Source organism: Cervus canadensis, chromosome 20 (genome assembly GCF_019320065.1).
Source record: "Cervus canadensis isolate Bull #8, Minnesota chromosome 20, ASM1932006v1, whole genome shotgun sequence".
NCBI classification, from domain to species: domain Eukaryota; kingdom Metazoa; phylum Chordata; class Mammalia; order Artiodactyla; family Cervidae; genus Cervus; species Cervus canadensis.
Genome location: NC_057405.1, coordinates 3147324 through 3174817, shown reverse-complemented (window position 1 = coordinate 3174817; position 27494 = coordinate 3147324). Strand labels below are relative to the sequence as shown.

The 27494-nt window shown below is 41.3% G+C and overlaps 1 protein-coding gene across 1 annotated transcript; it reads left to right on the top strand.

Moving 5' to 3' along the window:
* Positions 1-75: 75 nt before the first annotated feature.
* Positions 76-26249, top strand: UBE2J1 (ubiquitin conjugating enzyme E2 J1). Its single transcript, XM_043439132.1, has 8 exons — positions 76-406; positions 8946-9019; positions 10703-10834; positions 13031-13115; positions 13393-13498; positions 15800-15929; positions 17169-17288; positions 23410-26249. Exons 1-8 carry the CDS (start codon positions 376-378, stop codon positions 23686-23688), a joined length of 957 nt encoding a protein of 318 aa, XP_043295067.1. The 5' UTR covers positions 76-375; the 3' UTR covers positions 23689-26249.
* Positions 26250-27494: the final 1245 nt, after the last annotated feature.

Genomic DNA, 27494 nt, shown 5'->3' with positions numbered 1-27494 from the left:
AGCGACTGCCACGTCAGGACAACTTCACAAAACCTGGGCGAGGGCGGGTGACGCAGGCCGGGCGGCCGCGGCGGCGTGGGGCCCGCGGCCAGACGAGGAGGCTGACCTCCGGCCCAGCCCCGGCTTCAGCGGCACCCCGGCCGGCGCCGGCGCCTGCCCGGCCCTCTGGGAGGCGGGGGAGCAGCGGAGGAGGCGGTGCTACCGCGGAGCCCGCGCCCCCCGCCCCGCCCGCAGCCCCGGCCTGGGCGGGGCGGCCACCGCGGAGGCGCCTCGGCCGGACCCGGTCGGCCCGAACCGAGCGGAGACGCGGGAGGCGGCGGCGCGCAGAGGCGGCGGCGGCGCGCCGGGAGGCTGGAGCCGAGCCAGCCACCCGCCATGGAGACCCGCTACAACCTGAAGAGCCCGGGTGAGCGGGGCTGTGGGCGGGGGCCGGAGCCGCGCGGCCGGCGCGATGGGGGAGTGACCCGGGACCCCGGGGACCCGCGCCGCGGTCCCCTCGCGTCGGCCGCCACTCGCCGCTCCGCTCCCGGTTCCGCGCTCTACGCCAGCCCGCCGCCTGCCGGGCTGGTGCAGGCCGCGGAGCCGGGCGGCCCGGCGGGCACAAGACCTGGGGTCTCCCCGCCGCACCGCGACTGCCCTTCCCTCGTTTTCGCCACGTAGACCTGGGTTACCAGCTCATCCCCGGGAACAGGTGTAATGGTGATGGCCGTGAGCAATAGAGATCAACCCCTTGCTCTACCTGCTCCTGGAACACGGTCGTTAGCTCTTCTCGGTCGCCGCCACCGGACTCTTATTAGCTGTTTGACTCACTCTCATTTGAGGATTTCGTTTCAACGTCCTGTTTGCAGTGTTTGGGGCAAATAGAGAACATAAAGGAGATGTTCTGGACTAAAGCAGTTAACCAAAAAGCTAAGAAAACTAGTCGAGCCATGTACTTTGGAACTAATCATGATTTTAGCCACACTGGTAAGATGTATGTATGTCTCTGTTCAGGCATAGAAACTTCTCTTCCTGTATTTAATACCCCTGCTTCATTCACAGAAGCAGCCAAACAATCCTAGCCTCAAATACTTTTCTGGTGTATAATAAAGAAGCGGGCTTGCCTGATGGCTCAGCAATAAAAGAATCCGCCTGCCAGTGCAGGAGACGCGGGTTGGATTCTGATCGGGAAGATCCCCTGGAGGAGGAAATGGCAACCCACTCCAGTAATTCTTGCCTGGAGAATCCCGTGGACAGAGGAGCCTGGCGGTCTACAGTCCATGGGGTGCAAAGAGCCAGAAACGACTTGGCGACTAAACAACAAAATAAAGAAGCCCGAAAAGTAAGCAGCTCTCAGATTAAGACAGGCTTGAAACAAACCTTTGGATTCTATAAGTGGTATTGGATCTGTACCTTGATAAATTTGTTCAGAGGGAGAAACTCCGCACTTCAGGTCTAGATAATCCTAATAAAGGATTTTAGTGATGGTTTGGCCAACCTTTATTGGTTCTTTCTTTTTTCTTTTTTCCTACGGAAGAAGCAACTTCTCAGTAAGAATCAGCAAGATCACCATGCTCGTGGAGAGAGTCGATACTATGAATCTTGGATTTTTTTAGTGACTTAAAAACATAACAAAGCCTGAGGAAAGCCTGAGGATAGTGATTGAACAGAGCTTTGTTAACTTGAGTGCTGTCAGGCTAAGAAACGTTCTCGGTAACCAAGTGTTGCAGAATCAGTCATAACGTTTGGGGGAGCCACAGACTTAAAAAAAAATCCGCGGAAGGGTTTGGACTCCAAAAAATACGTTTATAGGATTCAATTTCAGTGGATTCACCACCCCTGCCATCCTCAACCCATCTCCTAAGAACACCAGGGGAGGAAAGGGGAGATGAAAGAGAAAGAGGGAGAGAATTTTAAGATTAGATGGGGGAATGTTTAGAACGTTAAAATTGTGCTAGATTTTGATAAAAATATGTGGGTAAAACGTAGGGTGACTTTTTGGTCACATGGTACCGAGTTCCTTGAGACAGCTGAGGTACTTAGTGGAATGTCCAGAGAATAATGAAAATGAGTAGCAGTGCCGTTTGGAGTGGTGTTGGTGGGTCCCAAGAGATGGTTGTCAGAGGACTGTACTGAATTCTGATAGGTTGTTGTACCTGAGATTGTGATAGGCTTTTAAAATCCTTCAGAATTTTTGTTCTGTTTCTACACTGTGGGACCTACTGCAAGGCAGGTGCTGGCTGAGCTCTCTTTGGTAGACATGCTTCTAGCTGTGTAATTTTCGGTTTCATTTCCTCAGAGCTAGTGCTGTTGTTCTAAAAAAGAGTTTTTTAAAACTTTTTTTTTTTTAATTCTACAGATCTACAGATCTTTTGGTGTTCATAGAAAAAGTGAATTAGCCGAAATATGGAACTTATTGAAAGTGCGGGAAGCATAGTGAAAATGTTTTTTTTGTTTTTTTCTGTCTTGTAATACTTTTTAAGGTAATGAATGCATGAAAGGAAGTGGTTAAAAACGCTGCACAATGTAAGAGCTATAACCCTTTTTCTATCTGACATGGAATTGTCTTAGCAGTATGGATGGGACAATTAAGCTAAGACAATACAAATAACTGGTTAAAGGCCAGTTTGTTAGCATATGGATAGTAAATTTGTTCATTTTATAGATGGAGAATGTATTTTTAATGATTTTTCTAGAATGGACCTGTGATACTGGGCAGAACTCTTATGTGAGGCCACCTCATAAGCCTCTGACTACCCTGTCAGTAGTTGCTTCTGGATCAGGCACCCTGCTCTCTTTTTTGGGTCTGTTCTGGTCTAAGTATCAGGATCTCAGAGTACACAGTAAGGGGACATATGTGTAAAGAATTTCCTGTGGCAAGATTTCTTCAGAAGGGCCCTATCTGCTTGTGCAGCAGATGGCTGGCACATGAGAAGTTGGTGCAAAGGCACCCATTACCTCCATCAGAAATGTAGGAGTCACTCTATCCCTGGGCTTCCCAGGTGGCTCAGTGGGAAAGAATCTGCCTGCAGTGCAGGAGACACAGGAGACGTGGATTTGATCCCTGGGTCGGGAAGATCCCCTGGAGGAGGGCATGGCAACCCACTCCAGTATTCTTGCCTGGAGAATCCCCATGGACAGAGGGGCCTGGCGGGCTACAGTCCACGGGGTCACAAAGAGTCAGATAGACTGGAGTGACCCAGCATACACGCACTCTGTCCATGCCCAGGATATCTGCTGCCCCTTCACGCTGATCATTCTCAAGTTTTAATGTCCGATTTAAAGCCTTCTCCTAGGCTATAGATACACAGAACTTACTGGTGATTTAACATCTTTACCTAGATTTCCCACAAACCAAAAAAAAAAAAAAAAAATCTCTACAAGGTGTAAAAACCAAAAACCAATCCGTTTTCTTTCCTCCCCCTCTTTCCTTATCCCAGGAATTGACAGCCACCCAGGAACCCATGGGAGTCATCTTTGATTTCTTGGTCTACTTTTTTACTCCACTCCCTACCCTGAAACACACACAAATACATGCATTTCCATGTGGGCACCAATGTACAAAGTCACATATATCTAATCAATTACTGTCCATCATCACCAGATCAGTTGAAACAAAATAAAAATTGATTAGGTCAGTCCTCAAATTGGCAAAATTTTAATAGCTTCCTGGTGAAAGTGAAAGTTGCTCAGTTGTGTCTGACTCTTTGCAACCCCATGGACTCTACAGTCCATGGAATTCTCCAGGGCAGAATACTGGAGCGGGTAGCCATTCACTTCAAGGGATTTTCCCAACCCAGGGATTGAACCCAGGTCTCCCGCATTGCAGGTGAGTTCTTTACCAGCTGAGCCACCAGGGAAGTCCCCTCAAATTGACAAAATTTTAATAGCTTCCTGGTAGCTATGGATAAAGTTCAAAGTAGACTGTTTAGCTTGGTCTAGATGGGCTTCCCTGCTAGCTCAGCTGGTAAAGAATCTGCCTGCAATGCAGGAGACCTCTGTTCTGTTCCTGAGTTGGGAGGTTTCCCTGGAGAAGGGATGGGCAACCCACTCTACTATTCTTGTCTGGAGAATCCCATGGACAGAGGAGCCTAGCGGGCTACAGTCCATGGGGTCACAAAGAGTCAGACATGACTGAGCAACTAAACACGGAGGGCTGAACCTGATTTGACCCTTGCCTTCCTCACCAGCCTCATCTCCTACCACTCTTATGCTCCTTTGCATTTTCACCATCTACCCATTTTGCCTGAGTGATTCTCCAGATGGAGCAGCTCTTACCTGTATGCCTTGGTCCCTGTTGGAACCTCTGCTTAGAATGCCTTCCGTTTTATTCATGTGAAATTCCTATTAATTCTTCAAGCTTCTTTAAGGTTCCGCCTTGTCCGGCTTCCTTAGGCATACTAAGTAGTCCCTGTAATTGTGCATCCTTGGTCAGTATTTCTGTTTTAATCGTTTTCATGTCTTTCTCTACAAGCTTTTTGAAGACAAGAAGCAGTTTTGGTCATTCTTCTATCTCCATAACTCAGATATTCTTTAAATGTTTGTCAAATATACTACCTTTGCAAGATCTTCCTGGGCAGAAATATCAGTCCTTAAATATTTGCTCAAGTGTCTTCACTGTGGGAGCAGGAAGAGGCTCTTGGGGAGCATAACATTGGCTTCACATCCTTGACAAGCCTGTCTCCTGCATTTTACCCATGCTTTGGAGACTGATGATATCAAGATATTTATTTTCCAAGAGAATATAGATGCATGAGAGTGACCAGTAAATGATCCCCTTTTCCTGGAGCTTTGTCTCCAAAGTCCAGTGAATTACCTGAGCATGTGAAGAATGCTAATGGGCGGCCCTGGGAACCTAGAGATTGGATCCAGAGTGATCATGTGGCCTCCATGAAAAGAAGAAAGCAGGAATGCATGTGCTCCCCACCTTCCTTTCCTTTCTATTACAGCTTATCTTACCGTGGTTGGAGTTCCATTTACAACCTTGCTGAGAGATAAGAGAGGCGCTGGAATGGGAAAAGTCTCCTCACTAGCCATGTGGTAGCAAGAGATGGAGGGTCAGGAGCATCCTGTGCCCCAGCCCTGGTCTCCGGGCAGTCCTTTGAGTCTTGACCACCCCATAGCAGTGACATTTCTTTTGCCAACTTCATATGCTTAAGGCCTGCATTTGAACCAGAGAGAATCATCGAAGGACCTTAAATCCCAGTCCATGTCTGACCTGGGGAAGAGGGAGGGGTGAAAAGGAAAGGAGAATTACGTGAAGAAATTACTGACTTTCATTTGACAGATATAAACATTGCAGCAGAATAAGAATGGGAGACTTTTCAAGTATTTAGAGCTACAAAATGTCAGAGCCAATTTTAATGCAGCTCTAATTCCAGAGTCCATGTTCTTTTTCACAAAAGTGTTCATAGTATATGTGGTTTCAGGAAAAATAGATTCTAAGAACACTAGAATAGTTTCACCTTCTGTTTGACCATGTACTGTGGCTCTCACATGGTACTGTCCTTACGTTGGCCCATGAACTAATAAAATCAGCTTGTTTGATGAAGCCATGTGAAACCATGCACCTCGTATTAAGCCTTGAACTCACTTGGCCAGGGCTTGAACTCAGCCAGAACCCAGAGTCCTCCAACTGGAATCACACATCTGGTTTCAGCACGTAATGAAGCTCAGGTTCTTGATGTCACATCTCAGCAAGAATTCCGTGAGAGACAAAGAGATGGGTAAGAAGTGGATTTAGAGAGAAACAGACTCTACAGACAGAGTGTAGGCCATCACAGAAGGCGAGAGGTGCCTGGGAAGACGATGTGGTTAGCTCTTAGGGGCTGGGTGATTGCACAGGCTAACGAGCGGGAGGGCTGTAATAGCTGTTTTGGGGAAGGGGGCGGGGACTTTTTGGAGTTGGGCCCCGCCCAGTTTTGGCGGAGGACCTGCCCTGGAACCGTCCCGGCGCCTGTCGGTGCTGACGTCTTAGAAAGAGCATAGACATGTGCCGAGGCTCCAGGTCTAGCGGAAGTCCACCTGCATGCATCTTGGGCCCCTTTGGTTCTCATCGGTTTCTGTTGCTGACGGGCCTTGGGCCACGTCGTTCTTTCAGAGGCTGTGCCCTGCCCCTTTCCTCTTGTTTCCGTTGAGCCGATGATTGTTCCTTTAATCTTTCTTGCAGCAGTTCCGACCCTTCCACACATCTCTCATAATATCCATTGGATGTTTATTTTCTTCTCTCCTAATAAACTGAGTGAGGAAGAGGCAGAGAAAAATGTGGTAAGGTGATGGAATGAATAAAATCTGACCGCTTCAGCTTATGCAGCCAGCTGATGAGAAATAAAGAAAAAACAGTTTCCTTGGCGTCTTTGATTGCTGACGGCAGCAATCATGTTAAACTAATAAACTTCATAACAACTTTCATGATTTTATTTATATCTGATAATATTAACTTAATGATATTTTTACATGGCTCTAAACCCAGGGTTTTCAATTCTTTTTCTCTGGACCTCTTAGATAGAATAGGTGGAAGGGGGTAAATAACTTAGAGGCCCTTCCATGCTAGCCTGCTGTTATCTGTTTTACATATTGAGGTTCTCCTTAAACTGTTCTTTGAACAAAGGATTTTATCTCATCAAATACATTTGAAAACCACTGCTTTTAATCAGATCCTTGGAGAGCATTTTGTTGGGGGCAGATACTAATGTTCATTTCAGCTAATATTTGAGAGTTTACTGTGTGCTCAGTTCTGAGGAGACTTCAGTGAAGTAGATGTTATTGAGCACGAAAGACAGGTGTTAATCACAAGTGAGAGGTGAACTTTATAAAAGAGAAATTATAGAGTGTTGTGAGTGGGGACTCAACACGGTCTCCAGAGCGGTGGTTCCCAAACCTGACTGACCACTGGAAATAACCTGGAGAGCATTCCTGGCGTCCACTCTCCTCCCAGGACCCCTCGGGGACTTTTATGTGTCCTGATGGGAATCTAGTCACTCCTCTGAGAGTGGACGAAGGAGGCGTCAAGGAGATCCTTCTGAGTGAATTTCTTAAAGGTCCAGTGAGAGCCAGACTCGATGAAGTGGGGATGGGAGGAGGAGCAGCCCTGAGGACCTGGTGTGTAAGGAGGGAGGTCTGAACCAGAAGGTGGGACGTGCGCAAAGAACTGAGCAAAGCCCAGTGACTAGAACCCGGGGGTGGGGGGGGAGAAGCTGGGTCTCAGTGTGTACATGTGTGTAGCATCTGCTCCGCAGAGTCAGACACCGCTGAAGCAGCTTAGCGTACGTAGCATCTAGTGTGAGCTCGGTGAATATTTACTGATCACGCGACCAAATTCTCTGCCTATAGGGCTTAGTTCAGAGTAGGAGATGGAAAAGAATATTAGTAGTTATGGAACAGGGTAGTGACTTAAGAATTTTTTTTCCAACGTAGGAACCCTTGATTAAAGTGAAATTTTATGCAGTCCTGATACACAAGGGGCTGTCTGGTTGTTGATGTGTGAGCTGTTTCTCAGGTGGCCTCTCCCCATCGCATGCCAGTCTGCCCCCGCACATTCACTTTTTTTGTTTCCTTTGCTTTCTCATACCCAGCTGGGTGACTCCTACTGTCTTTCTTTCAGATCTCAGCACCCGACCCCTCTTCTCTTCCGTCCGATCTCAGGTTAGGTGCCCACCTGGGGCGTACCTCTCTCATGGCGCGTGTTAAACTATGTTAGTTTGTTCTCAAGCAGAGTCTCAGAGAGCCTTGAGCTATCCGGTGTTTCTCTGGCTTTGCTATTCTGTATCCTACACCAGTATCCTGACATTTTTTTTAGCACCTGAAGCTTGAGGGTGAGGGGCTGGGATCAAAGGATTGACCTTTGTGAACCACAGGCGAGGAAAGAGGGTACAGATACGCAGGGACTCGAGACTGTCCTGGCTGCTCACAGTCGTCTATCGTGGGGATACAGTCTGCCATTAACTGAAAGAGGTGGAAGAGAAGAGCGCAAATAGGCATGAGATAGTCTTGGGGCGCTACTTGGAAGGTGCTGGGTGGGGTTTACTGGAGAGACATAGGACGTTGTGTGGCATTGGATGCTGCACTCCCTGTCCCAGCGGAGGTGGTTAATAATCCCTCTGTAATAGCATCGATGGGCCTCTGTCCGTGACTTTTTAAACCCCGTTCAGTAATGCTTAGCTGTTTGGGTATAGACTCCAAATTAGAAGATGGTTGGGTTGGCTCAGTTAGAATTGAAGTTAGGGGAGTATGAAAGGGGAACATCTAAGAGCCAAGAGCATGGATCGATGGAAGTGAGTATAGGTATAGGTGGCGTTAAGACAGTTGTGGGGTCAGTGGATTGGAGGTTTTAATTTAGCAAATAATCATTTCAAACAGGAGTTCAGTTAGGGCTGTGGAGATTCAGTGACGTCGGGACAGTGCCATTAAGTCAAAGAAGATGTTGAGTGGAAAGTCCTGAGGCTGAGGATATTAGGGGGTTTACTGTTCATGGGCATAAGTGTCAGAGGCCATGTTTCTCGTTAATGTCGCTGTTTTAACAAGGTGCAGTCGGCCTGCCTGCGTTGAAATCCTAGTTCTGTCGTTTACCAGCTCTGTAACCTTGGACATGTGTAATCTCTCCATATCTCAGTTTCTTCATCTGAAAATGGGGATAAAAACAGCACCTATCTCAGTTGTTTTGAGGATTACTTGAATTAATGTTTGAGTGCCACCTAATAGGGAGTGTATATAAGTACTTACTAGAGAAAAATAGTGCCTCTGAGACTTCCCTATGTATTTAATTTAATATGTCACTCTTCTAGTGCCTAGCTGCCTTTTCTTCCTCCATTATTACTATTATTGCATAATTAAATCATATGCTGTACTCAGTAAGTCCTCTGCACGTTTTTTGTTGAAGTAGGAACTTATCCATTAGGTCTGTAAATCTGCTAATCACATGGAAAAAGTATATTTGAAACGTCTTTGTCTTGTGAATTTTGTTTTAGCTGTTAAACGCTTAATGAAAGAAGCAGCAGAGTTGAAAGACCCAACAGATCACTACCACGCACAGCCTTTAGAGGTCAGTTTCTGTCTCTGTCTTCTGAGTTTCTTAAAGTTATTTTTTCACTGCATTGAGTCATTGTAAATGTGTTTGGTATGCTTTATTGATATATTTTATTCCTTATATTTTCTGAGTATTTTTTAAACTATTAAAAAAAATTAAAGTACAGTTATTTACAGTGTTGTGGTAGTTTAAGGTATACACTGAGTATTTCTGTTAGCCATTCAGAATCAGATGTTTTAGAAGAAGCAGATTTCTGGTCTCTATAAAATGGGTCTCAGGGACTTTCCTAGTGGTCCATTGGTTAAGTCTCCAATCTTCCACGGCAGGAGTTCAATCCCTGATTGGGGAACTAAGATCCCCCATGCCATAGCTCGGCCGAAAAAAAAAAGGTGGGGGCCTCAGATACGAGGGAGGAAAAGTGGAAAGAACTCCAGACTCTTCATCTGGGAGACTCAGCCCCCTGAGGGGTCTCTGCAGCTTGTTTGGGCTTTTTGTACAAACATCTCTACCTCTACCTCAGTCTTCCGGTCTGTGAAAGGAGGGTATTTAAATGTGCCCAGTCTCGTTTTCATGGTAATGGTGAGACTAAAATGTAATAATGTTCGTGCAAGTATTTTGCAAACTATGAAGTACTTGGTATCCGATGATATTAACATATGATGTTAACAGCCTATGAGTTAATATTACTGACCACTTACTAATAAGCTTTTTGGCATCTATGACGGATAAATTTGGAAAGTTTGCTAAAATAATCCAAATTTATAGTAAATTATTTGATTATATAAATAATAATTTTCACTAATTGGGCTTTAGGGGTTATTTATCAGTTTAAGTCTATAATATTTTTAGATCAAATAATTTAATAAAAATAAATTTTTAATAAAAATAATTTAATTAATTAGGTAAATCCACATCCAGAGAATGATCAAGCATGAACTCAGAATAAATATATTTTTAGACATACAAGAGTACAGATTTTCTTCCTTATATTCCTTTCAGAGAAATGTAGTTGACAGTAAACCACACCAAAATAATGCAAAAACTGAATGAAACATACAAAGGAAGATTGAGATTCCAGTAAACCCAGGAGACATTCAAGTGAAGAATTTTGGAATGTGTCAAGCAGTTAGTCCATATTAAAACTTAAGGGTCCAGAAGAGATTTTTCAGAAAAAATAAATGGAGCTAATGGAATAGGAAATATGTAAATCTATAATCTTATTTATGAACATGTAATGATCTCAGGGGCTTCCCTGTGGCTCAGTGGCAAGCAATATGCCTGCCAATGCAGGAGATGTGGGTTTGATCCCTGGGTCAGGGAGACCACCTGGAGAAGGAAATGGCACCCCACCCCAGTATTCTTGCCTGGAGAATCCCATGGACAGAGGAGCCTGGCGGGCTACAGTCCCTGGGGTTGCAAAAGACTCGGACACGACTTAGAGACTAAACAACAGCAACGGAAATGGTGCTCATGTGTTTTAAAATGTATTAAAAAAATATTTTAGCTCTTATGTGACATGAAAGCTAGATTAAATAGCTTTTACTTATAACTTTTATACTTGAGACATTGTGCGTTAGAAACTGTCCTAGGAATAATATAAAATGTTAATTTTTCTCACCCAGTAATGTTTCTAATACGGTAATAACAACCCAACTTTTTAATGTTATTGATCCCTTTATGCTTGCCGTCTTTGTTCAGGATAATCTTTTTGAATGGCACTTCACAGTTAGAGGGCCCCCAGATTCTGATTTTGATGGAGGAGTTTATCATGGACGAATAGTCCTGCCGCCGGAGTATCCCATGAAACCACCGAGCATCATTCTCCTAACGGTAAGAGTTCTCGGCTGTTTGGAATGCTCCTGGAATAACTCTTCCTGGTGGCTGTAAAGTGTAGTGTGCATATTCCTCTTCACTAATAAACAAAGCGGATCATGATTATCATAACTTTGGGAGACCAGACCTTGGACTATATTTTTTCTGGAGAAAACCCCCAGGAAGTTGAAGCACCTGAGAAGCACCCGTGATGCCCACTGCCGTGGCGTGGTTGTTGGGGTCCGTGACTTAGTGAGCATGAAGTTCTGTGCACAGAGCCTGGCACGCGATGAGCACTCAGGAGAGGGTAGTTACTGCCCTTGTCCTCCTTAATCCCGTTGCCTCCTTCAGCTTTTCACCTGATGCTTTGTCCTTCATTTTCATCTTTTTTTTTTTTTTACAGTTTCCTCATTTTCACATGCAGTTCTTAGAATAAGAATTGATGTAGAGTCCTCAATAAATGTTGGCTATGTTATTACCGTTTATATCTTAGAATTTCTCTCTATCTTCACATGTTTTATCTCCATGTAGAGGAAAGCTATTCATCCAGCTTTCTCTTAGCTCTCCTGGGACCTTGTTCTACCAGTAAATTCCTCTCTTAATTGTTAAAGCTTTCCTTCCTTCATTTCCTCTTGTTTATGTGTGTCTGATTATCCTCTAGCTTGAAAGAAGCAAAAATGAAACAAAAACCTTCCCATGTCTCTGCTACAACTTTAAGCTGTAGCTTTTTTTCTCTTTGTAACCTTCAAAACATCCTGACTCTGTAGTGTCATCTCTTGTGTTCTGCTTCCCACACATAGCACCCTGTTGAAACATGCTTACTACGCCAGTCTCAAGAGAGCAGCTTGAGAAATCACCATCTCTTCTCAGTCTTCATCCTTTCCCATCTAAGTTAAACTTCTGATACACATGGAGTAGCAAATGGTGAAAGACAAAATTAATGTTTTTCCCTATGGTGTGTGTTTATAGTGGAAAGAGCATTTGTTTTAGAGCCAACAGACCTGAATTCTGGCCAGTCATGTCACAGGCAGGTTACGTAATCTCTTTGAAATTCATTTTTCTCAGTTGTCCAAAGGGATGTGTATGAAGAATATAATCATACTGTCAAGTTCCTGATATATAGAAGCTGCTTAATAAGTATTAGGTGATATTGAGAAGTAGTCACGCTGGCAGTAGGTCTGGAGTAGGAGAGCCTGGCGGGGCCCTACTGTGTTAGGAGTCTCTTCTTTTAGTTGCTGGATGGTAGGGAGCGCCATCTGGTCTGGTCTGGTCTGAAGGAAGAGCTGGTACGTGGGGAAACTGGTGGAGGGTATTTGACGCCACAGCTGTTCATCGATGATATCATCATGTATGCTGATGTTCAGTATTTGCTCTTTCTGATTCACTTCTCTCTTTTGAAAAGTCTTCTCCAGCTTTCATTCAGCAAATATTTATTAAACTCGTGTCATGTACCCTGTGTGTGTAGCAGAGAGTAAGTCAAAACTCTGCCTACTTGGAACTTGTATTCTAACTTCATGCCTCTTCTTCCTCTCCTTCTCCCAAGTATGGATATTCTACAAGTTCAGACTACAACTGTTTTCTCTTATTTCTATGAAATGGTTTCATTGATCACCTCTGTGAAAGTCACGTACCAGAAATGCGTTCCCTTCTGTCATTAGCACATCTGTACTTCTGCCTGCCTGCTGGACACCATCAGTAGCTCTTCCACCGAGACAAAACTGAAGTCATTCTCATCTTTCACGTCTGTGTTCCTGTATGGAATTGCATCAGCCTTCTGAGAGGCACTCCCACCTCAGAGCCTTCCTCCCCAGGATCTAGTTAGGTGGCACCGAGTCCTTGGTTTTCACCCTAGCCTTGGTACGCCTTCTCTTTTAGCTCCTCCCAGAACCTAGCACCGCACTGGGCGCAGAGGAGGCTGTCGGGACGTCACTGTATGTCAGCCACTGAGATGGCGGTTGTGCAACTCAGTTTCAAAATGTGCTATGACAGCTTCTAAAAACAGCTTTTATTATTCACTCAGAATCTCACAAGTATTTGTGGGGTATCTATAAGAAGACAAAAATCTGTATCCTGTTAGAGATCCCATCCTTTAAAAATGCTCTAAAAATTATCTTTAAAAAAATTATTTATATGTAAAATATATTTATGCTTATAAAGTATAAAACATTAAACACACACATACATAATTTTTTAAATGCCTTATTTATTCCTAAGGCTAATGGACGATTTGAAGTAGGCAAGAAAATCTGTTTGAGCATCTCAGGACATCATCCTGAAACTTGGCAGCCTTCATGGAGCAGTGAGTATTTACAGTGAATACAAGTTTTACAGAACTTGAGTCAATTCATAATAATAAGATATAATACTCTCTCGAGATTGAAGCTGTTTGGGATAAATAATTTTTTATTATTGAATAAATAATAATAGTGCTTTTCCCTGTCGGGATTTTTGCATCATGTTAATACAGTTCCCTACTTGTACCTCTTCAGTGAAACTCTGAGTCTTTTTTTCCTTTTCAGAGTAGACCCAGTTCCTTTTGCAAAGCAACTCAGATTGGTGTTTACTTTTTATTTCAGTAAGAACAGCATTATTAGCCATCATTGGGTTTATGCCAACGAAAGGAGAGGGAGCCATAGGTTCTCTGGATTACACGCCCGAGGAGAGAAGAGCCCTCGCCAAAAAGTGAGTGCTGCCTTCCCTCGTTCCGCGCTGCGAGCGCCGTTCTGGACGCCGGCCGCAAGCAGAGAGGCTCTGCTCCTTGTGTGGCTCACCCTGGCGCCATAGGACCTGGACTTAGTTTTCCTGGCTTAGAAATTTAGTTGTATTAATGTCCCCAGGAGTGATCAGACTCTAAAGAATTTATTTCATGCTCTCTAGCTTTAAAAAGTAGTTGGTAATACCAGCCTACAGTGCACAGTATCTTCTAGAAGACAGTACTGGTCACTTACCTCCACTTGGGCAGTGTTACGGGTAGAAAAGAGCCGCAGTAATGATGTGTATGTTGCTTTCCGTGAAGATTTTAAAAACCTTTTTGAAGGCAGGGAAGAAACCCACTTTATCGTCTTTGTATCTGTAGCATCTGCCTCATAGCAAGTGCTCAACAAGTGATCTGGAATAAAGCCAAGGAGATTTTCTTTATCGAATGGGAGCTCGCCAGCAGTTTTGCCGTCTAGGTTTTAGGCACATTCTGTCTGTATAACCCAGAGGAGTGATTAGGTGCAGAGGAGCCTCTCCTTTGTAGTGTGGAGACCAGTTCTTGAGTTTTACCTTGTTCTGTCCTGAACTTTGCTGCCTACCACCCTCCAGATCTACTATGTTTAATTAAATGACAGTATGTCTTACCCTAGCACGGCCTCGCTGGTGGCTCAGCGGTCAAGAATCCGCCAGGAGTGCAGGAGACACGGGTTGGATCCCTGGGTTCCATCCCTCAGGAAGGTTTGATAGACTCCCTGTTTTATCAGCAACTTGTCTTTTAAAGATTGTTCCCAAGTTCAGAATATACCCTGTAGCTACTATTCACAGACTATAGTATGTACTTTGAATACATAGCATTTGTTTTGATCTCCTTTGTTGACTTTCTAAATTGATTCTTATATCCAATTCATTTCATGTAAAAGGTTAAAAAAAAAATAAGGCTTTTTTTGTTTAGACTTCTCACTATATATAGTCTAGGTTCTTAGTCTGTGATAAAGGCTTTCTAAAACATGATTTTGCATTCAGCCATGGTAGCATACTGTCCTTATGGATAAACTAATGTATTAAAAATAAACTTTCTCCTTTAAACTTCATCTGACTTCTCAGTTAAAAAATGAACACATTTTGGGACGTTGCCGGCAGTCTCGTGGTTAAGATTCCACACTCCCACTGCAGGGGGCGAGGGTTCTTTCCCTGGTCAGGGAACTAAGATCCCACACGCTGCTCAGCACGACCAAAAAATAGAGGGGAAAAAAAAGTGAACACACTTTAAGATAAATAATTTGGATACAACTGATTCTCAAAAGGATATGGACAGCAATGCTACTTCTAGTGAAACAAAAAATATTAATCAGTACTAAATTAGTAAAGCTTTTACATGTGTTTTGTTTACATGAAATTATAAATAGTATGTTCTTTATAATAGTATGTTCTTCAAGATCTAAGAGTTTTATTATGTTGAACTAGAAATATGACAAAATAGTTTTTGTAAAAGTTTAGTAATGTAACAGTGTATTATACTGATTTACTTCTAGTCATACAAAAAAGAAAATGGAAGCATAGAAAATCAAATTAATATTAGGAAATAGTCTAGTTAACAGGCTTATTTTGAGCCTCTATTTATTATAATGAATGATAAATTTCATTGTCTGGATTGTCCATGAATTGTCTTTTATCTTTCAAATTGTACTGCTATTTAGATGAGTAGAGTTGTTGAGTTTTTCCCCTGGAAATATCTGTAAATAGTATTCAATTTTTTTAATTTTTTATTGGCCACACCAAAAGAATATGGGATCTTAGTTCCCCGACCAGAGATCAGGCCCACGCCTATGGCAGTGAAAGCACTGTCTTAACCACTGGATTGCCAGAGAATTCCCAGTTTGAGCTTTATAATGGACTTTTTACACAGACTTAATATAGGCTTGTTGTGTGTGAACTTAAGGACAGTGTAGTTAAGCAATTTGTATGCTGTCTTATAGATCTGAAACTTTTCTTTTAAAGAGGTAGTATATTGGGAAAAAATGAAATCTAAACCCTGATATATTTTTTTAAATTTCAGATAGCTAAAATTGAGGTATAATTGACATGGATTTTCTTAAAAAACAAATTTAACTTGTGTGTTTGTCTTTGAACTATAATTATTGCCAAAATTATCTAATTTACATGTAGGAATGTGATATGGAGTTGTCCAGTGTTCTTTTAAATTTAATCACTCAGTATTTGAGTATCTTAGATAGATCAACTTTTGAGTATCTGATTTATATCCATCAAAAAATTGCTTCCTACCAGATCACAAGATTTCTGTTGTGAGGGATGTGGCTTTGCCATGAAGGATGTCCTGTTGCCTTTAAAATCTGGAAGCGATTCAAGCCAGGCTGACCAAGAAGCCAAGGAACTGGCTAGACAAATCAGTTTTAAGGTACTCTAAATTTGTAAATAAATTCTAACTATGAAACCCTTTTGTTGCGTAGCCAAATTTTGGATAGAAAGTAAAGCAGTATAGTTCCATTGTACTGAGATCTTTACAAATTATTTTCCTTATTACAAAACTAATATATTTTTAGAAGCAGCATTATAGCATAGTAATAGTTAAAAGCTTGGACTCTGGTGTACTCTGCCAGGGGTCAGATCTCAGCTTTGCTAGTAGTAGGACATGGGCCATATTGCTCATATTGTACCTTTTTCTCATCTGTAAATAAATAATGGCACTTGTATGGTATTATAAGGATTGAGTAAATTCTCACAGTAGAGCTGTCTGGTGCATAATAAATTTTAACTGTTATTATAGGAACTACAGATAAGCAATAAGGGGGAAATGACAAGCATGCATAATCCCACCCCCCGCGCAACAGTTGCTATTAATATTCTGACGTGTCTCTCATATCCTTTTGTTCTGCGTCTGTTTTGCGCAAACATTTAATTACTTCTGGAATTTAATTAGCTCCATCAGAAAAGTCAGCCTGCATTAAGCAGCAAGCTGCCTCCTCCCTTGTCTCACCTTTCTACATCCTGTATATCCTTCCATGTCCAGGTCTTGGGAGAAACTTTTCCTTCTGTTTTATTGTGGTGCCCGAAAGAGGAGGTGCTTAATAAATGTTGGTTATTTTCTTCCTTCTGAGGATTCCTGTTGTACTTAACATTACTTCTTTGAAAATTTTAGGGCCAAATGTCTCTTGTACATCAGAATTTCAGATTTTAGAAAATATTAAACTTGCACTAACATGCACAGTGGGATCTGGGGCAGCTCCTAATAATCAAATCTATTAATATCTCATCAGTAAATTTGGGAATATTTACACTAATGTGAAAATACATATACTGTTATTAACCTCACATGTCAGATTATGCCTAAAAATTACAAAAAACTTTATAGTTTTTAGAGCTTTTTGGAGTGGACCGTGAACCACGAGTATTAGTTTTGTCCCTCACCAAGTAGCAGCTCCTTGAGAACAGGTATCGTCTACTCCTCCTCCTAAATTACCAGCACGGTGTTGGACACCATGAGTGTTCGGAGCTTACCTGATTGATAGTTGATATTAAAGTAGTAATTAAAATAAAATAAATAGTTAAACCCAAGAGAGAATTTAGTAGGTTGTGGGTTATCCTGTACATCTCCTCTTGTGACACTGCTCTTGGGTGTATCTTTTTTTTTTTATAGGCAGAAGTTAATTCATCTGGAAAGACTATTGCTGAGTCGGACTTAAACCACTCTTTTTCACTAAGTGATTTACAGGATGACACACCTGCAACATTCCAGGGAGCTACAGCAAGCACATCGGTATGGCCCTTGTCTTTTACATCTGTATCTGTACCGTCATAACTATTTGCAGTAGGAAGAGGAGATCTCTAGATGAAGTATCTGAATATTTTGGTCCTCCTAACAGATTCGAGACAAGCTCTCCCTCTAATGAATTATAGTGTCTTAAAACAAGTTATTCATATTTTCTGAGTCTTCTTTTTTGTTAAATGGAGCTGGACCAAAACAGGTTTAGGTCCTGTTGTCCTTCCTTTTCTATAGAGAGGACAATAGGACCTAAATAGGACCTTCCTTCTATTGACATGACTTTTCTGAAAAGTTAGTTTCAGTATAGTGCTAGACTCTGAATAAAATGAAATATACGTTCATTAGCCACTTTCTCAATAGGTGCTCTGTCTTTGGCAGGTTTCTTAAGCTGTGTTAAGGCCCTGACTGAAAGGCCTGGAGTCAGAGATTTGCCTTAGACGGTCTCTGTCCAGTAGGACAGCCACTAGCCACATGTGGCTCCTTGAGTTTATATTTACCTTATTAAAACTCAGAGGGTGAAGAGTCTGCCTGCAGTGCAGGAGACACAGAGGCTCTGGTTTGATCCTGGGTTGAGAAGATCCCCTGGAGGAGGAAATGGCACCCCACTCCAATATTCTTGCCTGGAGAATTCCACGGACAGAGGAGCCTGGCAGGCTAGAGTCCAAAGAGTTGCAAAGAGCCAGATACAACTGATCGACTAAGCATGCATGCGCACACTTTCTTGGGATCACTTCCCAAATAAACTACTTGCTCTTATTCAGAATTAAGCTAAATTAAAAATTCAGTTCCTTAGTCACACTGGCCACAATTCAAGCATTCAAAAGTGCCGAGTGGCCAGTGGCTGCCATTCTGGACAGCATAGATACAGAACATTATTGTCATCTCAAAAAATGTTCTGCTGGACAAATGCTGCCTTGCGCATAGTAAGTGTCTAGTAAATAATCACTGAAGGAAAGATTCCATGGGCGCTGTGGGTCTTATTAGTTGTGCCCTGACCTATTGTCTCGGAGAAGGCAATGGCAACCCCACTCCAGTACTCTTGCCTGGAAAATCCCATGGGCGGAGGAGCCTGGTGGGCTGCAGTCCATGGGGTCGCGAAGAGTTGGACACGACTGAGCGACTTCCCTCTCACTTTTCACTTTCCTGCATTGGAGAAGGAAATGGCGACCCACTCCAGCGTTCTTGCCTGGAGAATCCCAGGGACCGGGGCGCCTGGTGGGCTGCCGTCTATGGGGTCGCACAGAGTTGGACACGACTGAAGTGACTTAGCAGTAGCAGCAGCAGACCTATTGTCTAAACATTAGTGGGTCTTGGTCACTGGAGAGACCCATTAAGAAAATGTGACTGGATTATTGCTAAATAATTAGGATTATAGGGAAAAAACATTGACTTTACTTTCTATATATGAGATGAACTGTCTTTTTGGTAACAGGTTGTTTGGTTGAGTAGCCACATCTTTCCCCGCTTCCCCAGTTTAGAGAGGATGTTAAAGGGTCAGGAAAATTAAAATAGAAGCTGGGCAAATACTGATTTGCCCAGGCAAATATAAAGTGGGATTGAGTGGTCCTGTCCCATTCCAGAGACTGAGATGGGTAGAAAAAAGTGGGGTGGAGAAAGCAGGAGAGAGGGTACTGTAAAGTAAATTCTTGGAGGGGACTGGAGAAGGAGGTATAAGAAAAAAGCATGTGCTAGGAGATTAGCTATTTTTATGTGTTGCCCATGTAATTGTATGTTATAGAGGGATATAGTGAATTAATTTTAGTCAATATATGTTTTAGCTTGAAATATTTAAAAAAATATTCAGACTACTTTTCACCTTTAGAATTCTAATTGTTTTCTATATCACAAATAGTTTTTTTTAAAAAAATAGAACCATCCTATTGCAGAGAGAAGGAGGGTGGTCACCTGTAAAGACAGTCTGCTAATACTTTGTGGTATATTTAAATCTGTCTTTAGTCTATTTTAAAGCTGTGTCAAGTTCCCTGTTGCATATTCCAGTTATCCTTATTCCAGTTGAAATTTGTTTTACAATTACTGATTGTCTATTTCACTTCCCGGAATGTACGTCCCTTGAGGATCAGGCCTCTCTGCTGCACTGTACCCCTAGTGCCTGGCACAAAGCCTTGTATATAGTAGGTCGTGTTTGTTGGTTGAATAAATGAATCTGAGGATTGGCACTTTAAAAATATACTAGGAATACAGGTAAAGAAATGACAACGTTTAGTAAATTAGATCGCAAAAACAATAGTTTTGTTATTACAATATTATTTTCTATTTTGATTTCTTCCTTATTTTTTCTTCCAGTTTTAGCAGTGTAATTGACATACACCACTCTATAAATTTAAAGGCACACAGCGTAATGATCTGACTTACATATACCATGAAATGATTACCACAATAAATTTAGCAAATATCTAGTAGCTCATAGATACAAAATGAATGGAAAAAGAAAAAGAAACTGTTTCCGTTGTGATGAAAACTCTTAGGATTTACTCTCAATAACTTTCATATGTAACAGCAATGTTAATTGCATTAATCATACTGTACATTACATCCTTAGGACTTATTTATCATAAAACTGGAAGTCTGTACCTTTTGACTGCCTTCATCTGTTTGTCCTACCCCTCTGGTAACCATAAATCTGATCTCTTTTTCTCTGAGTTTGTTTTTGAAGTTTAATCTACCGGCAATACTATGTTAGTTATATGCACAACGTGGTGATTTGGTATTTCTATGCATTACAAAGTGATCACCACCCATTCTGATTTTAAAGTACCTAACACAGAACTCTTCTTCATAGGTATAGGTAATTAATTGATACCAATTCTGGTTAAAACAATAAATTGCATATAGTTACAAGTTTAGCTGTTAATTATGTTTACGTACAGATTATCTGGGAGTGTGATTATATAATTTGATCACTAGGGAGGTACCTGAAACCTGGTTTTGGCTGGAGGTGGCTGCTTTACATGCCGGTATAATATGAATTCACTGAGATGTTATACGTCAAATCCCAGATAAGCTACGTTTTTTTATCCTTGAGGGGGCGAGAGATTGCCCACAGTCTAAATACAGCAGATAACATCAGGCCATCTGTTGCTTTTTGATGCAGATTTTTTAGCTCTGTAGAAATGGGAACAATACTGATGGTTGACTTATGTTCTTCCAGTCTATCAGTTTTTTTTCTTCTTCCCGAGATTGAGGTTCTGAATAAGCCATTCCATTTTGTATTAAGAAGCAAACACAAAACTCCCTTATAGATGCTAAACTATAGAAAATTTTATACGTATTACAAGGGATTTATCTGTGACTGTGACATATATATTTAAATGTAATTTAATTGGATACAAACGTCACATATTTTTATGTTCCCAGAAATGATCATTTCATCTTAATAAAGGAAACAGAAACAGTTCTCACTTAAGTATACATTCTGTGATACGTGTTTGAACAAGTTTAGGTAAACAGCAAAGATTTAAATGTTGTGCCACCAAACCTATGGTGTTTTGAAATGGCCAAGCCCAACTTGTTTCTGCATCTGTGGTTCAGTAAGACCACCAAAACTGTCCAGTTAGTCCTTCAGCTCCAATCTAGAGTCTTCTGGGTCTACAACACTGAAGTCATACAGTTTTACCGTGATGTGATTGTTTAAAATAGGGATAATTTCATAATAACACAGCACTAAGTTTTAGTTAGTAATGTATCATCCAAAAGGAATCTGAAATTTAGGAACCTATTTAAAGCAGTGTATCTACATAAATATTTCCATGAAGTACACATACTAAAATGTCATCTAAAGTCATTGTTTGAGGGATTGTTGTTCTAAATACATTAATCATACTAATAAAATTGTGAGAATTAGTCCTAAATAAAGTCATGACTTTTCTTTTGTTAACCTGAATCTGGAGTCTTCAAAGGGATGTATCGATAGTAATATTAGTAATGCCTAAGATTTAATAAGCAATTGTGTACCCTTTGCACTTTATATCATTATGCTGTTTAATCTTCACAACTGCTGAACTGGATATTACCCTTGTACAAGAGAGGGAGCTGAGTCTTCGGTTAAATAGCTTGCTCAGGGTCACACATCCGTGAAGTGGTGAAGCCAGCCCAGTGGTGATAAGACTGCGTGTGTTAGTCCTGGTCAGGCTTGTGTTCGCCACTCAAACTGCTGGAAAAAAGCAGCGCCTGTGAATAAAAGCTTTAAGACGAGTCAGTCTCTTATGCTGGTTTCTGGGTTGACTCTGCCGCCTCCTGTTTTATTTTTCTTAAGAACCCATCTCCCTGTAAGCCTCGAGTGCTTTTGCTGTGTCAGACCCTTCTGTCCTCTTGGCTGAACGGCGGGAAGAACGGGAGATTTCAGGTGCACGGGGGCTCTTGCCTTGGTCACGGTAGCTCAGTTCACCTCCGTCAGTGTTAAACCTCTGCGTGATGCAGCGTGACAGTGTAAGGCCCATAAAACGCGGTCCTCGTGGGCCTGCTCTTCAGTGAGCACCTTTCTCCTGAGCCCTGGAGCAGGGAAGTCCCAGTTCTGCCTCTGTGTTATGGGCCACTACGTGTGAGTGCTTCCAAAGGAGAGTCTTAAGAAACTCAGATTATTTACATCTTTTAATGTTGGGGTGATGTCGGAATTAAAGTGTCTTCTGTAGATAAGTAAGATCAGCAGTTTATTCCCTATTGTTTATAGCTGTTGTCAGGACAAAGCTCATTCCCTTACCTGTTTTTTAAAGAAGTATTTGAATTATATTTTTAGATTTTTTTTTCTTCTAAATACTGAAATTTTCTATAATGAAAAGTATTTAAAATCTTTTGTATTTACTCAATTTAAAAAGTGATTCTGAATAAAACATGCATTCTTACTTATTTGAAAGAATGTGTGTTGACTCTATTATAATCAGTATAAAGTTTTCAATACAATAAAGACTTTGGTTACTAGAGGTAGAGTTAAGGTATCTATATAAGCAAAATGAAATTCACATTTTGTAGAGCTTTCTTGTCTCTGTGTGTGTGTGTGTGTGTATGTGTGTGTGTGTGTGTGAGTTGCTTAGTCGTGTCCGACTCTGCAACCCCATAGACTGTGGCCCACCAGGCCCCCCGTCCATGGGATTCTCCAGGCAAGAACACTGGAGTGGGTTGCCATTTCCTTCTCCAAAAGGAACTATAGAAAGAAAGAAAGTGAAGTTGCTCAGTAGTATCTGACTCTTTGCGACCCCATGGACTGTAGCCCACCAGGCTCCCCCATCCATGGAATTTTCCAGGCAAGAGTACTGGAATGGGTTGCCATTTCCTTCTCCATTCTTGTCTGTAAACCACATTTATGACTTTGAATCACTTGTTACCACGTGGTGTTTATGCTTTGACCAAGCATTCATTGAAAGGATAGAAAGCAGTTGACGTCCAGGGCTTTGTAGAGGGCACCTCCTGAGTCTCCCATACCTACCTCCACATTTTTCTCAGCACATACCCAGGGTACTCTTGACAATAGTTCATGCTTTACACTCATAAAGTAACATAGTTCAAACACACAGTAAAGAGTTCTGAACTTGTGTTCAATTCAGTTGAGGGGGATTGTGAGAAAGGATAAACCTGTTTTGAAAACCACATCTAATTTTTATAACAGTATTACTATGTAGAACATATGGTTTGAAATTATTTCCTATCTTCTATGATTATTGATGTAGTAAGATAACATTGGAGGAAGAATACTGTTGAGAGTTGTCCTTTTTTGCCATTTAGAATATGGTAAATCTTTATGTAGAAAGTGGGAATCAAATTGCTTCTCTCCTTGACTTCTGAAAGAAGGGCAGTACTCAGATGCCTGGCAGATACTGCTGGAATTGCAGCCAGAGGAGGGTACAAAGCCGTCTGTGGAGAATGTGGATAAACTCTGTCCTTGTCTTACTTGTTGCGGGTAAATTCCTCCTCCACCTGCAAGCACTCAGAATAAGTTGTGTTGCTGGCTTATTCAGGAGGGTGAGTTACTCATCTCAGCCTTCAGAGATTTCTTGGTAGTTTTTCCTTACTGCTCTGTGATATTGTGTACTCTTGAATAGCCTGTATGTATTATACAAGTTTGCTTTGCCAGTTTCAAACTGACTTTCTTAAAATTTCGTAGTATGGAACCGAGAACCCCTCAGCAGCATCCCTTCAACAGCCTGCCCCACCCGTAGCTAAGAGTACCTCCATGAGCCCTCGACAGCGCCGGGCCCAGCAGCAAAGTCAAAGAAGGTCGTCTACTTCCCCAGACGTCACCCAGGGCCAGCAGCCAAGAGACAACCACACCGACCACGGCGGGTCTGCTGTCTTGATTGTCATCTTGACTTTGGCATTGGCAGCCCTTATATTCCGACGAATATATCTGGCCAATGAGTACATATTTGACTTTGAGTTATAATATTGTTTTGTGTCTTAAGAGCTGTGACTCAGCTGCTTCATTAAACATTCTGCATTGGGTATAATCTAAGAATTGTTTACAGAATAATTATTTTATATTTACCCTTCATTCCTTTTTTGATCCTTATAAATTCAGTATAAATATATCTAGACATTCAGTGTCCTGCTTAGTTTAAGGGACTGGAAGTCAAAGTCCCTTGTGTCTCTATCCAACCTGCTCTACAGGGAAATAACTTATTTGCTGTTTTTCACGCCTCAGCTTTTCTTTATGTAAATTTGTGATACTTTTCTGTATAGCCCTTTGGAATTTTTGGATGAAAGATGGTATTTTAAGTTCCAGTGAGTATTACTAGTTACTCAATACCCTTTATTGAGTACTCTGTCTCTACTTATGTAGAATGATATGGGGATAAGAGTTGAAAAGGGAAAATAGAACTCCTCAAATAGCTTGCTTAAAACGTATTCATGTGAGAGATACTGGGATTGCCCATTCTATGACTGACTCTATGTCCTAAACATTCTTTGGTGAAATTAACTATTTTGGTCAAACATTTCTGAGGAAATGAGATTACATCTTTATTGCTGGATGTTATTTGAAGGGGAAATAATGCTCTGTAACCACTTTGATATGCTGTATCCCCTTCTCTCCAGTTCACACACAAGATTTTTTTAAAAAAGAAGGAAAACAATCCTCCTTAGATCTTTGAAATAAGGAAGGAAGTGTCCAAGCCAGGAAATTGCTTGATTTTCTTCCCAAAGTTAAATGGGAGGGTCTTAAGATTTGAATGTTTGCTCTACTTGGACTTGGATGTCTTTTGAGTTGTATTATATTCCTAGCTTTATAATCACTATAAATTTAATTATTTTAGTAATATGCATAATATTGAACTATTTCATGTACCATTTTAATAGAAAAGCTCAGGGCCCATGTAACAGGGATAGAAATTAGAAAAACCTCTACTTAGAATTGCCTACCTAATCAAAGCCCAAGAGATCATTTTCAGTGCAAAAATCAATATATAACTTAGTGCTAGCTAGCTCCACAGACTAGTAGATAATTTAAACTATCATCGTAAATAATGCCTGGTAAGAACGTATAGTCACAGGAAAACATTGCCTTCAGCATGTTCTGTAGCAGCATTGAGGGCACTCGCGAGAGTATTGCTAATGAAGATTTAATTTTTAAATACAGGCAGTCCCCAACTTTCAAATAGGTTATGCTCTAAAAGTGCATTTGTAAGTTATTATTATTATTTTTTTTTACAACTCAGTGTTGTAAATTGTGTTTAGGTTCTAGGCAAGACGACAAAAGTTAGTCCATAATGTATCTTGAGTACTTTGGAGAGTGGTATTTATAAAGTCCTTATGTGGTTTATTATGGGCAATATAGAAACAATTTATAAAATGATTTTAAAGGCCAATTTAATTTTTACTCTTGCTCTCATAGGGCTTTGGTTCTATGAACTGTTAGACACAATTTGTTTTCATTTGATAGCCCAGTTTATGTCTGTATCTAAAATAAGAACATATTGTATACTATGATATAATGCACAGTTTTCATAAATTTTAATAAATTATCATTTTTAAAGTCTTTACAGATTGTTACTGTTCTGTCTACAGCTGAATTTGGTAAAGTCTAAAAAGCCTAAGGACTTTATGAAGACCTCCTATGTCAGAAAAATTATAGGTTAGTGTCTTAGAACTTTATTGCCCTGAGAACTGAAGTCTTGGTTTGGAATGTAAGGTATCAGGGGCATTGGTTCAGTGGTCTCCTAGCAGGAGGTCTCTGACTCACCTGGGCAGCACCAGGTCACGTTATCACCTAAGAACATCCCCCCGTCTCAGCCTAGGCTGAGCTAAACCGTGTGCTAGGGACAGTCTCCCCTGCTTTCCCTCTGAGCCAGCCTCAGTCTGGGTGATAGTGTTGCATGCGTTCATGGGGTGTATGTGCACTTAGAACTGATGAAGAGGACGGCACGTCACACAGCTCCTCCTCTGCCTGAGTTGGCCTCTCATCCCTCACTCATCAGCTGCCAGGCCAGCTTCTCCTTTGTTTTTTTTTTTTTGGCACCTGATACACATATCGGAAAGTGGCATATCTTTTGCTTCTTCCGTTTCAGCTCATGTTGCTACTTAAAAATCCTTAAGTTGTCGATCTGACCCCCATCGTGGAGTTAATGAACAAAATTGGTCTTTGGAGCCATTTCTTAACACCCCGATAAAGGGCTTCTTCAGAAAACCATTATTTTTAAAGCCCCACTGTAATCCCTTATTTATAGCATAAGGCTAGGAAAAAACGTGTGATCTGGTAGATAAAGGCTTAGGACTCCTCTCCCAAATCCTCAGGTTTAGGTAACTCATGACTGTTTTTTTGACCAACACAGCACGTACAAGGGTAGTTAAAATAGCATGCATGCTTGAAAAAACATGTCTGTTTTGCCTGTAACTGTTTAAGCCAGTGAAACCTTTTAAATTTAATGTATTGTGGGCTTTTATGTAGCACTTTACATTTTCATGCTGCTTATAGTTTAATTCTACTGAAATAAATGAATTTCATCAAAATTCTCAACTGCTTTTTAAAAAACAAAATCCTTTAAGTTTGTATATTATTTTGACTATGAAAACATAAAATTTCCTATTTCAGGAGAATAAGAAATCTTTTTGTTATTTTCTGGCTATGAATAAACTTCCTGGTACCTTGAGTCCTCCCACTTTTTTTTTTAATGTCAATAGTTTTATTGAGAAATCAATGTGCAGCTACTTTCTGTAGAAACTCAGGATACAAGATATTTAAGAACATAATTTGGTTAGAAGCAGACATTAATTCTAGAATCTCACAGAGACATTTTTTCTAAAGTCATTACAGATAAACAAATGGAAATAAACCCCAGTGCTATTTGTGTGTAAAGTGAAGTAACTCAACTCACACTGAAATTTAGGTTGGTGCAAAAGTAACTGTAGTTTTACATTGTTGAACTTTGAACTTTTTTTTAACATTTGTTGAACTTTACATTGTTGAACTTTACTTCTTAAGTAAATGTGCTTATGTTATACATTCATTTTAATGCACATTTCTTGCTTTATTTTTTTGCTAATAACATTACGTGCTGTTTATTTTATATTTATTTTAGACTATAGAAATGGTAGACAAAAAGCAAATTTGAGCAATTTTTTAATTCAAGTTCAAAATGGGTTGTAAAGCAGCAGAGACAGCTGCTGCTGCTGCCGCTAAGTCGCTTCAGCCGTGTCCGACTCTGCGACGCCATGGACTGCAGCCCACCAGGCTCCCCTGTCCCCGGGATTCTCCAGGCAAGAATACTGGAGTGGGTTGCCATTTCCTCCTCCAGGGTCCTCCCATTTTTATAGAGCAGAATCAAGAAACAAGCAAACCTCACAGAAATATAAGCTGTGGTCCTGAAAAGCCTATGTTGTTTTATTACTCACAAAGAAGTATGTGAAAGGTGACCGTGTTGAGGAAACCTAACTCTAGACAGATGGTGTGTGCACAAATGCGTGCTTTGGGAATCCCCTGGCAGTCCAGCGGTTAGGGCTGTGCGCTCTCACTGCTGAGGGCCCAGGTTCAATGCTTGGTCGAGGAACTCAGATCCCAGCAGCTGTGCGGCTCACTGAGAAAAAAGAAAAAAAAGAAGTGTATTTGTACAGGCTTTGTGGGAGGCTATACTTGCCCCAGAGCTGTTTGGAATGCCTCTTTAAATGCCTCAGAACTGGTGTGAGCTGCTGAATAAAGCCAGCGACTATTTGTACCTGAGTTTGAATTCTTTGTGTCACTGGGTGTTCTGTCCATTC

Bases quoted from the DNA above. Each gene is read 5' to 3' on its own strand.
- UBE2J1 (XM_043439132.1), top strand. From the start codon at position 376: ATGGAGACCCGCTACAACCTGAAGAGCCCGG. The intron at 13,499-15,799 runs GTGAGTGCTGCC...GCTTCCTACCAG, and splicing joins AGAAGAGCCCTCGCCAAAAA to ATCACAAGATTTCTGTTGTG. The intron at 17,289-23,409 runs GTATGGCCCTTG...AAAATTTCGTAG, and splicing joins GAGCTACAGCAAGCACATCG to TATGGAACCGAGAACCCCTC.